Source organism: Psittacula echo, assembly GCF_963264785.1.
Source record: "Psittacula echo genome assembly, chromosome: 2".
NCBI classification, from domain to species: Eukaryota; Metazoa; Chordata; class Aves; order Psittaciformes; family Psittacidae; genus Psittacula; species Psittacula echo.
Genome location: NC_137737.1, coordinates 41,387,951 through 41,400,128, shown reverse-complemented (window position 1 = coordinate 41,400,128; position 12,178 = coordinate 41,387,951). Strand labels below are relative to the sequence as shown.

The 12,178-nt window shown below is 42.2% G+C and overlaps 1 protein-coding gene across 1 annotated transcript; it reads right to left on the bottom strand.

Annotated features, from left to right (window-relative positions):
- Positions 1-1,304: 1,304 nt before the first annotated feature.
- MSRB2 (methionine sulfoxide reductase B2) lies at positions 1,305-10,571 on the bottom strand (the record flags this gene model as incomplete). The annotated part of the gene is made up of 5 exons (XM_080610487.1): positions 1,305-2,275; positions 3,802-3,949; positions 8,209-8,285; positions 9,236-9,348; positions 10,472-10,571. The coding sequence occupies 5 exons, from the start codon at positions 10,569-10,571 to the stop codon at positions 2,168-2,170; spliced, it is 546 nt and encodes a 181-aa protein (XP_080466613.1). The 3' UTR covers positions 1,305-2,167.
- Between the last annotated feature and the right edge of the window lie 1,607 nt (positions 10,572-12,178).

The window sequence follows — 12,178 nt, the reverse complement described above, 5'->3', positions numbered from 1 at the left end:
AACTGTGGGATACACCACCACACTGAAAGGTGATGTGGTGAAAGCCAAACCCTCCTCTTTCCCCAGTTTTCTTTTGAATAAGCAGAACAAGGTTGCTTAGCTCAGTGTCTGGTTTCTCTGGGGCAGTGGAGTTGTGCTTTATGCAGTTTGCTTGGTGACATATCAGTGTAGTGCAATTCAGGTGCTGTCCCTGGAGATATGTCTGTTCATATGATTACATATCTCTAATTAACAGTGCACAAGCGAAACTGGGGCCTTAACAGGACTCTTTCCTCAGGTCATCTTCCTGATGTATGAGTGAAGAGGCACTAGCTGCCGCTTAGATCAAAGGTCTCCAGTTGCATAAAGTGATGTTTATAGGTATAAATGTGTTTTCTGCTCAGGCAAGCTTCCTCTGTCAGTAATAGTTACTAACTTGCCAGTTCACTAAGAGCTGGTTTCACCAACCAGGTACATCCAAGATACTAAACTGAGTGTGGTTTGCAGCATCTGTGTGTGGATACTTGTTTTGCCAGTGAATGAAGGTACATTAGGATATGGGGGATACGTGAATTCAGAGCATGTGAGAACAGTAATTTCTGTACAGCCTGTGAAGACTCTTGGGTGCAGGGACCTGAACAGGTTGGGCACATACATCCTGGTCAGAACAGGCAGGCGATAGCTATAGGTAATGCAAGGGCATCTCTGTATAGCAGAGCATGATGCAGCGCAGGCACAGGAGGCAGCATGTGAGTGCCATTAACAGACACCTCTCATGACAGTGTGACCATCACCATTTATGACACTACATAAAACCAGTAGCAGCAAGTGTCTGCTTCATGCCTCTGGTGGCCCTTGTGCTGTTCTGGTTTAGGTTGGCTATAGGGATCATTGCCCTCATATGTTGTTTTTTGAAGTTATGAAATTGTAGAGCTCTCCTGTAGAAAGTACAGGAGAATGAAAAGCTACAGAGCTCCAAAACAGAAGGAGCAAAGGTAAATTCAGTGGAACAGAGGTCCATTTTCTGAAGACATTTAAACAGTTTTAAGACTACACTAGTAAATGAACACACCCTTTTTATTACTGAGGCAACCAAAGTGGGGAGAATGGAAACAGCCTGTTATAGGTAAAGCCAAATGAGATGTTGCCTAGTAACTCTCAGCAGGGAAGCATTTAAATCCAGCCAGTTTAGTGAAGCTGATGTTCTGACTCAGAGATTATTTTCTCTGGAAAAAACCTGAAAGCGGGAAAGCTCAATAACAAACATACAATTTATCTTCCTGTTACAGCAAACCATGGTAACAATGCTTGGGAGAATACAGAATTATTTACAAACTTGCACAAATAAGAACAGACAAGGTATGTTTTTAACAAAAGCATCACTTTACTGAACACATTTTTTGATGCTGATTCTTGCCCCCCTCCCCGTACAGTCAATTTCACATTCATTTTTATTTTGGGATTCTGAAATACACAAATGATAACAGAAATGTGGAGATATTACACAGATTGTTACATTATTATCATATTAATTCTGTAAGAGGAAGTTCCTGAAGCAAACCCTACTTCAGCTATTGGACACAGAATCAAAGCCATTGATTTTAAAGAAGAAAGACTCTGTGTCTTCACTGGTTCTGTGGCCTGGAATAGTTTTAATTAGGCTCTCCTTCTGCTTTTATTGGTTCATGGAAAAGTCACTTGGCTTGGTTAAAGAACTCTCACATCAGCAAAAAAAAACCCGCCTCAAACCTTGTTTGGAGCTTCATGTTATTTTTACATCCCTTTAGAAGGATACAATGATTTTACAGAAGTAAAAGCTTTGGCTTTTGTACATCTGTATTCCTGGGTGCCACAACTACTGTTCAGCGTTAGCAAAGTCAAGTTCAGGAGAGTACTTCATTTCAGCAGCCTCAGTGCAGTTCATATTAATAATTATGAATGTGAACTATTGCATAGATATTTTTAATTAAAAAAATACAATAAACAGATCAACATTTACATCACACTAATCATGAAAAAGCAGACTGCCAAAGATTTAACACAAAAATATGTATTTTATCAACACTCAGCTGGAAAGCAAAGCTGCAGTGGCATAAAAATTTGAGTTCTATACTAAAAGCATGAATTATTCACAAGCCTGTTGTATAAGCAGTAAAATGATGTTCTATAAGCCACAGAGATCCACTTCTCATTGACCAGAGCCTGGTCTGAAGTTTAAGGAAACACTGTTGATACAGAACCTCTGCCCAGAAGGTGGGGGACCATCATCAAACACATGGCCTAGATGGGCATCACACTGCAACAGAAATCATGTACCATTATTACCACTGCAATTATGGATCGACTTGGTACTAACTCGAATTAAAAAACTTGTATGATGAATTCACTGTTATGTTGGTGGGGAAGTCTTGGGGAGAGACTAGAAATACATCCTGGAGTAAGACACCTCTTGTCAGCGGGCGAATAACTGCCCCCAAACAAGCAGAGCGCAGAAGAGGAAGTTGAAAGGTACTAATGACAGAAAGGATAGGAAATAAATGGGAGGATTCAGACATCTCAATATATAATGAAAATGTCAAGTTAATTGAGGCAGTCACTGTAGGGCCTTCTCACAGGTCAGCTACGATTTCCTTCCTAAAGTTGCTGACGGGAAGAAATAGGACTCAGAACAGCTATCAGTGGCTCATTATATAATTGAAAGGTTATCTTCAGCTGGGGTTCTTGAAAGCTGATTGCTGGATATTCCTGCAAACATGAACGCTGCAATAAATGCTTGTTACATTTGCACATAATACCTGATCCTGTTAGAATGGGCTGCAAGCACACTGGAGGGCAGTGTTAGCAATATTAACAGTTTGGGAAAACAAGCAAAAAACCCCCAAACCCAAAAGCCTAAGACGCAATTCATTCCACTCAATTGCATACTTTTATACCTTAACAAAAGTAATAAATAGCACAGGTTTAGGGCTGGAAATAGATGGTCATGGGTAGCAGTTCTTTGGAAGACAACCTGGGTATTACAGCAAGTCCTAAAAGAAGTATGGGTCATGGGCTGTGGAAAGGTAAAGGTGTAAGATCAGGAACACTATAACACACCTACACAGCCTCTGATGCAGGCTAGGCACACCTGCAGTGCTATGTCTAGGTCTGCACTGTACTCAAGAAGGAAAAGGATCAACTGGAAGGAGTGCAAAATACAGCAACAAGATGACTAACACTAAAAAACACTGCATAAAAAGAACCAGGCCTTTCTAGTCTAGAAAAGAGATGATTCAAGGAGTCAAAATAGCTACTCAAAATAGAAGGGTGGCTTCTGTGGAATAAGAGAAACCATAGAAGATAGCTGTGAAGACGTATGGCACAACCACTGCTGTGCAGGGCAAACAGTAGTAAGTTTCAATGGCTGTGGTGTCTCCATCACTGCGTATTTTAAGAACATCTTCAGCTAACATTTAGGAGGACTGAATCAGGAAGAACTGCCCCTGTGATGGAGCAAAATGGGCTAAATCTCAGAGTCCCTTCTACCGTGTGTTTTCCGTCCTGCAGTTCACCTGTGGTCATCTGAATATGCTTTCTGCCTAAACTCCAGCCCTTGGCTATACTTAAACAACTGCTTTCCCTAGTCACATAATTTCTTCAACCCAGACCAACTGCCTATACTTGATACTTCAAACTACTCATGTGTCCGAACAGTTGCAGTGATAAGCACTATTACTAAGAGTAATTCTCACTATTGTATTTAGGTAGATTCATTCATGGGCACAAAGAAAATGTATTTGTTAAGATGTGGGTCTTTGGGTATCACCTCCAAAATAAACATACCTGTTTGCAGACAACTTCAGTTCTAGTTGATCCCAATGAGTTATCTGGTCGTCTCATAATATTAGCATTGCTTTCATCTCTGCCACAGGTACCATAAGCCTCAGAAAATGATGGCCATCCAGTCCCAGAATTGAACTTCTTTTCTGAGCTATAGGGGAAATCAGATTTTCTTCTTAATAAATAACAGACATATTACAAAAAAATCTGATTTTCATAAGAACATTGGATTTTTTCCCTCATCCCTGTCTTGTACTGCTATTAATAATATTTGGCACAGAAAATATTAATAATATTTTCTCACTGGCATCAAACTGTGCTGGAAGCTCTTTTCCAAAGAGAATTCTCAATCAGTTTACAACATGAGCTTTTGCTTCACTGACAGACTGGCATTCTATAAAGCTTGAAAAAAGCTTTTTCCAACAACTGAGGCACTTGTGGGTGCCTCCTGTTAACATCCAGGATTACCAGGCCTGTTTAGTTGCATATCAAAACCTAGAGTATGTTGGAAAATACGATCAGAAAATATTTTTGGGATCTAGCACACAGAAATGAGATAATCCATCCTGTTTAAGGCTGTGCAAGCTTCGCCAGCAATAGGTACTTTCTCCTAGCGAGGAGGGACCTAGTGTGAGTTAAGAGTGAGAAACGAAAACAGACTCTGGAGTAAGTGGTCTGGAGACCCCGCATGACTGTTTCCTTCCCATTTTCCATGGTTTATCCCATTTCACAAACCCAGTGCTCTTACTGGCATCTAGTGGTGGATGGAGCCACCAACACCAGCAGCAGCTCTGTGATCGGCATGAGTCCATTAGTTAACACAGAATTTAAAGCAAAATATCTAGTACAGATCATGTATATTTTGGTGGGATGTTAATACAGTGCAGAAAAATCTTACTTGCAGTGCCTTTTAGAAAGAAAAGACAAACAAGCTGGGCAAAAAGCTTAAAAAATCCAACCCAAACAACAGGGCATGCTTGAGCATGTGTTTTATAATTAACTGTACGGGGCTGTCTTTGAGCAATGCAACTGTGGAAATAAAGGAGAACTTGCAAATACAGAACAGAAGGCTAATTTTTGTGGGGGCTGTTGCTCAGTCGTTTACATCACTCCATAAAGACCCATGAGAAATGCTCTTCCATCTCCTCCCTTCCTTAAAACTGAGGAGAAATAGGACACAGCACAGAAGCAGGCAGCACTGGAGAAAATGCAGTTTGCAGACTGTGTTTGTGTAAGAAGATTTTAGGGCTCCAGGCCTATTTCATTCTAGCTAAAAAAGGCTTCCTGCCTCCCCTTGCTACAAAACCACGCCAACACTGCCTACCAGCCAGAGTCCCAAAGAATAACCTGGCGGAACACAAATGTCTGCACATGGCTCCTGAGTTTCCTGGGCATGTACCTGCACTGGTTTGATGTGAAGGGTTAACCGAGGTACAGGAGGGTTAGGGCTAAGCCGCTTGCGTAACAATGTTACTGTTTATTCATGCTTACTCAACAAATGCGTGCTCAACACTTATCGTGCTTGCCGGAACAGGGTGAGAGGACCAAAGCTATTGATAAGAGGAAGGAACAGTAACTCGGTTCCTGTTCTCTGGACCCCCAAACCGGCTGAAATCAATTTTGCGTTTGGATAGTGACTAAATCACCAGGGAACATGCGCAATGACTAGAGGTGAAAAGTTCAAGGAAGACTCTTTACTTCACCTTGAGACCCTCGCCCACGACCACCAGGAGACACTATGCAAGCAAGGACCTTTTACCTCATCATAATATGAGAGGGGATAGGTCATGAATACGTATAAGTGTGTTGTGTAACCTCATGAACATGTATAAATATGAAGGAGAACAATGCTGACGCACGCATGCCTTTGGAGGAGCGATCCCCCATGTGTCTCGGCGCTGAATAAAGCATACCTACTTTACAACTTTAACAAGTTGTGGAGTCTACCCACGTATCAGGTTCTTTCTTATTTTCACAATATTTCAATCAGAACTCTTTTGACACAGGGACCCTTCTGCTTATTCATATACAGGTACAAGGATCCTCTCTGAAACCCTGTAGAGTCAAGGAAGGTCTTTAATGCTATGTGGGTTTTGCATATGACCCTGACTGATTCCGTCCCTTACATGCCACTGACAATGCTTCAGTTTATTGTAGATATTTTCCACTGCTAAAGGATCAATCTTGTGAACTGTTAAACTAGCTCTCAACAGAAATGGTCTCTGTGTGGTTTTACTAACAGTAATATCACTTAGATTCCCTAACAGAAACATTTTAGTACCCCAAAATATTGCTGTTCAAGATCATATTTGTCCTTTGAAGTATTTCACCACTTAATTTATGGATAAATGGACTTTCCCTAAACATATGCATTAGATTACCCTTCGACACACCATTCCTCCAACACATGTCATTTACTTTGATCCCTATTTCAGTCGTCCTGGATGGAATCCAGATAATTCTAAAAAGTGCTTTTTGCTGTATGAATCTCAGCTGTAGGTTTATGGTTCGCTGAAGGATTGAGTTTTCATTAAAGCACTGCAATTTGCTATCTATAAAGGTTAGGGGTTTGTTCCATGTATTTCTAACTCTTTCAAATGAGTATTTGGTAGCAGAAGGTAATAAATTCTGGTATAAATGCATACACACATGTATACTGTGAAAGAAAGGAGGAAATGCTTCATGTTTACCTGTAGCTAATGATCTAATGCATTTGGAAAAGAAAGGGCATTTTTAAATGCACTAGGAAATAAACATAATGAATGAATCTCTTATCAAATACCATTTCCCCCTCATATTTAGTGTCCTCCACAACATAATGCACTCATGGAAAATATATTTTCAGACCATTTTGCACATTTAGTAATTTTCAATTTTCTTAACAGGCTTTTTTTATTATTTATTTTTCTGTAAGTTTGTGGGAGGTTTAATTTCTCTGTATCACTCAGCATTATTTTATGCTTTAAACAGAAGTGCCTATATTCTCCGAGAGTGGATACCGCAAAAAGCAGCATGACTGTTTGGCGATATTGTTGTTTCGTTATTAGTTTAGCAGCAGAAGCAATTCCCTCCAGTGCTCATCTCTCTTCATGTTGGCCTGTCAATATCTATTGTCTAATATAAGGGAAACCTAAATTGAAGGAATATTTGAGGGAACTGAAGGAGCTCTTGCACAGCTTAATTTAAAATACTTTAATAATTTAATACTTTTAATATTTTTTAAATAATATTTTAATAATTTAAAATTTCTCTCATTTATCTGAATTTTTCAGAGGTATTTTTAGATTTTGTATTTGTCTTCAGAATATTCCGCAATGTGTTCTAATTTCTGAAGTAAATGTACTTAAAAGTGTTTATTATCAAACCTCTACAGAAAAAGACACATTTAAGCAAATGTTCATTTGCATAACAATAGCTTTCTGTACGTGGCCAAAGGATAACTAACAGTTCCCAGTTATCAGACTCAAATTTTACCCCTTAATTGCTTAGTTTAGGTTTATTTCTAATACAGTCATTACCTTTTCCCCCCTTTCTTACTGTCCAGATCTCTTGTTCCTCAGCTTCCCATTGAAGTTCTGATCTGTGATGCATCTTTTCATAAAAATGGGCATATCAGCCATATTCCATTGAACTCTCAGTTGGGGATAAATAAGGGCTATTTTCTAGATCAAAAATATGAGGAACTGTCTTTTCTGGTGCAGTTACAGAGAACAGAACACCTTCTGAATATCCTACTCCGAGGCATTCTATTTCCTTTTACTTAGACTTTAATGAAGTTGCAAAATATATAGTATTGTAAAGAGCACAGAGGTTAACAGCACAGTTGTTTACAAACAGGTTTTAAAAAGTAAATGTAACCAAAAAAGCAAAAATAGTGGAATTTCCTTTAGGGAGCAAGAAAGGGGTGGAGGTGAAGAGAAGACTTCAGCTCCAGTACGAGGGACCCAGCAGTAAGAACATAACAACATCTAGACAAAAGCAGACCAAAAGTCTCTCTAGCCCAGCAGCACAAGTGGCAGAAGACAGCTGTGGAAGAGCACAAGAACAGAGCAAACATACAGTGATACTCACACATAAATACATGTATTTTGTGGCAGCTTGTGGCTTAGGGACCTCTTAAACAGAGGATTATAATCAATCAAGAAGGACAGTGTGTGTGGCAGGAGACAAAGGCAGACCTTAAAGTATCAGCTATTGCCTGCTGGCCACTGGAGACCCTCATATGCTCGAGAAAAGGGCCTATCTCGTACCTGTACCACCACAGGTATGCTGGAAATCCTGTACATAGCACTCTGGCATCAAAGAATTGTTCTTCTGACCTAAGCTTCCCATTCCTCTCATGAAAAGATACTTCTCCTCCTGTCATAGCTTGGACATTTTAAGGATGCGGTGAAATCTAAAGGGTGTTACCTGAACAGCGGGGCATTGCAGCACACGCAGCAGTATATTCCTGATTCTGTGTTATTCAGATAGATCCCACTAAATGGCTTTTAAAAAAGGAAGAAAAAAAATGGAAGTTAATAATGTAGGTCTTTAAAGCTCACCATCTGGAACAAGCATGTAGGAATCAGATTCAAAACAGGAGAAAAACCATAAAAAGAAGGCTTCACAGGGGGGCTTTGAAGAACAAACATTAGGAGCCTAAAGAAATGAAGGGCAGGATGCCTTTGGATTAATAGTGAAGACTATCCCCTGCCCCCAGAAACTTCGAGAGCAGTCAGATGCATAAATCATCCAGGTACCAGGGCTGGAGTCGTGACCTCTAAGGAACTTGTGAAATGTGCAGCATCGCAAAGACCAGGGCTCTGCTGTGGAGTGCCACGACTTCAAAGTGGCTCTACAAAGGGACTCTCTGGAATTGGGACCCTTATTTTATAGATAAGGATTTTGGCATGGCTCACATGGTTTAATCTCATGGTACATGCTCCACGCATGCAGAAGCCTTGGCTTTGGGCTGGGGACACCCACAATTCTGCTTGGCCTCTATCACAGAAAGAAGCAAGGCACGGGGACAAGGTGGGTGGTGACCTGGCACACAAGGGATAACCCAGCTCCTGAATGGAGTGCTATGTATAAGATTTCCATGGCTAATCTACATATGGTCTAAAAAAGGGGACTATAGGACCAAAGTGTGATCTTCTCCCTCCCCTTTGGAGAGGTCTCCATTACTGTCACACAGATGGCTGAGCTGGCAGTAGAGTATCTCAGAGGAAAAAAAAACACCAAATATGAAAATGATGTAGAATGTTTTTTTTTATCCTCAAACCAGTCTGGATCAGAACAGAATCCACCCAATTCAGTACGCTGAGTCTACCTTTCATCCATAGGAAGGCAGAGGAAGCAACTGAGTGGTGACAGCTCCCCAGAGCAGGTTTTTCTCTGCCTAGCAGGCAGAGAAGGGGGCTTAACCTTGGACAGGATTAATGCTTTTGCTTACCGGTTCAGTTCCTTTTTGTCTTGTAACATAGAATTGCTCTGGAGTCAATTTCTTTTTCCAGTCTGTAGCAGCAGTTGCTTCAGCTTGTTTAGTCAGAGAGCCTGAGCCTTCAGCTGTATACAGAAAGATAATTTACATTAATTTTAAAACCATTTCAGCTTAGACTGTCCATGCTTTCCATCATCACCTCAATTCTCTCAAAGTTTCTATGGGTACAGACAGAGCACAGGAAGGCAGTTGAGAGACAAAAGAGCAGGGGCGAGAGCAGGACTTTGCATCTGCTTTCCATTCTGTGTGCAACATAGGGAGAGCAGCTCTAGCACACCTCCTGAGAAGGCTCTGATTGGAAATGGGCACCCAAGGTACCATCCACCTGGCCAGCACAGCCCTCTGTGCTGGCTTGGGACAACTGCTGGTATGCTGGTGCTCCTTCCTTATAGAATAGAATAGTTAGGGTGGGAAAGGACCATAAGATCATGTAGTTCCAAACCCCCCTGCCATGGGCAGCGACGTCTCACCCTAGACTGGGTTGCCCAAGGCTCTGTTCAGCCTGGCCTTGAACACTTCCAGGGATGGAGCATTTACCACTTCTTTGGGCAACCTGTTCCAGTGTCTCACCACCTCACAGTAAAGCACTTCTTCCTTATATCTAACCTGAACTTCCCCTGTTTAAGTTTAAACCTATTACCCCTTGTCCTGTCGCTAGTCCCTGATGAAGAATTCCTCTCTGGCACCCTTGTAGGCCCCCTTTAGATACTGGAAGGCTGCTATGAGGTCTCCACACAGCCTTCTCTTCTCCAGGCATGAGTCTGTACACACCATACAGAACATTTATGGTGGTATGGGATTGGAAAAGAATTAATAGATTGTCTGAAAAACAATGAATAGAACAGTTTCATTCCTTCCTAATCAAAAGTGTGACATGGGGAACTACCTCCACACTTACTGCTCATCAGCATAGGATCCTTGGAAAAAAATCAGTCCGAGTGATAAATGCTTGTCTGGACTCATCTTTTGCAATGCAGAGGTGATACGGGGGGAAAAAGTAAAACTTAAAATCACAGTTTAACTATAAACACCTATAATTTAGCCTGCCAATTCAAGAGAAATACCTACAACAGGCTGATATAGCCCTTTCTGATCAGCTAGAGGACACCAGGGTCCGGAATACCCTCCCAACGCAGGGCAGCTCCTTGCCCTTTCCCCCCATCTCCCTATGCTCCAGGCAGAGAGTACCTGTGCCACTGCGGCTGCTGCTGCTGCTGGAGCTTCCTCTGTGGAGGAGGAGGAGGAGGCGGCAGCTCCCGAACACCCTCCGGAGTACAGGAAACGGCATAGCGACGGGGCGGGACCGGGAGAGACGCCGGACGCGGCCCAGGGCCGCGTCCGGCGTCTCTCCCGGTCCCGCCCCGTTGCGTTCTGTATCTAATCCATGCGTTCAACCTGAATAACTGCACCTTATGAGTAAAGCACCCCCTTAAACACCAATGCAGCATTTGCAGGTAAAGGTTTCGATCCTTTCTTTAAGAGCTCAGCTTAAAATGCAGCACAATCCTGCCGCGGCATTTGCTTGCAGCTGTTTTTAAGTTGTTTTTAAGGAGAACAAGTCTGGTGTTTACACGCGAAAGTGCTCTTAAAATGAATCTTGCAGGCATTACTCTTAGTTGTATTGATTGAGAACGTGGTGTGATTTGCAGTCACAGCTGCTTTGGCTTGGTCTATAAATATAGCTGTAATAGGACACGTGGTTTAGTTTGGGCTCCTGGCCTTAAAAGGTAGACCTAAACACAAGGCAGTTTTCCAGGTTAAGCCTTAATTAATGCTGTTGTCTGGCCTTTTTTTCCCTGATAGCTCCATTTCTGATTTGGAATTAGGTCATCACTGAATGGTGTGGAAGGAACTGTTTTGGTTGCACTGGATAATGAATGGTGTTTAAAACAAAAATACTTTCTTTTTGGTCTAATTCTTCTAGCCTAATTTTAAAATCAAAGCAAAAAAATAGTGTTGTGTGATCAGTCCTGTGTATACACACCCTTATTGAACCATTCTCATGCCTAAGACTGTGAGTTCAGTGGCAGCTGAGGACATCCAGCACAGCATATGATCAGTACCATGGCTGTAATCAAATCCTCTGCTTGGATCCTCATGCACCAGAAGACAGCAGCAAAGCTTGTAGGTGATTGCATTCACTGCCTGCAGTGGCGGAGGAGAGTGGGACACACAGCTGATTAGTGGCTTTGTCCTATATATAAACAGGCGTGGTGGAGTGAAGCCAGAGTACCTTGATAAATCCCCTGGGGATGTGATGGTGCCTGTGGGTCCTCAGGACCATGGTTCAGAGTGGTAGGAGAGCAGTGCTGCTGGGCAGGGAGGAGATGGTTTTGCCTGAGCTCACAGTGCTGGCAGAGGGCTTCTATCAATGATTTAGCCATGGTTTAGGAGGGAATTGGAACATGTTAGGGAGCCTTTTTTGAGGAGACCCAATCGGACACTCCCCAGTTCTGGCAAATGGCTTAGGCCTCAAAGTGCTGGCAGGAGATGGTGTCACTCCCAGTGCTCACTGCCATTGTCTCTGGTTCAGCTGTGGAAGAGTGGCATTTTCCTCCTGTTCCTCCTGGCCTTGATCTCAGGCAGTGGTTGCTGCTGACGAGGGCAGGTAATCAATGGAGTTCTCCCTGAAGGATCTGGGAAATGGAGGCGGGTGAGAGAAAGTGATTAGTCCTGAAACTTGCATGTTTTAATGTAATTGACATTGATTTAATGGGTGCTTTTTTGAAGACAAAATCAAATGAAAAATGAACCATCAATATCTTCCTTGCAAGCTCCCTGTTACTGCTGTATCCCAAAATGCAGTGGTTTCGAGGCAGTGGGAGCTGAACTGAGGTCTGCTGCTGTGCCATCTTCTTTGGGCTCTGGAGGAGGGGGCTGGCACCTGGACTGTGC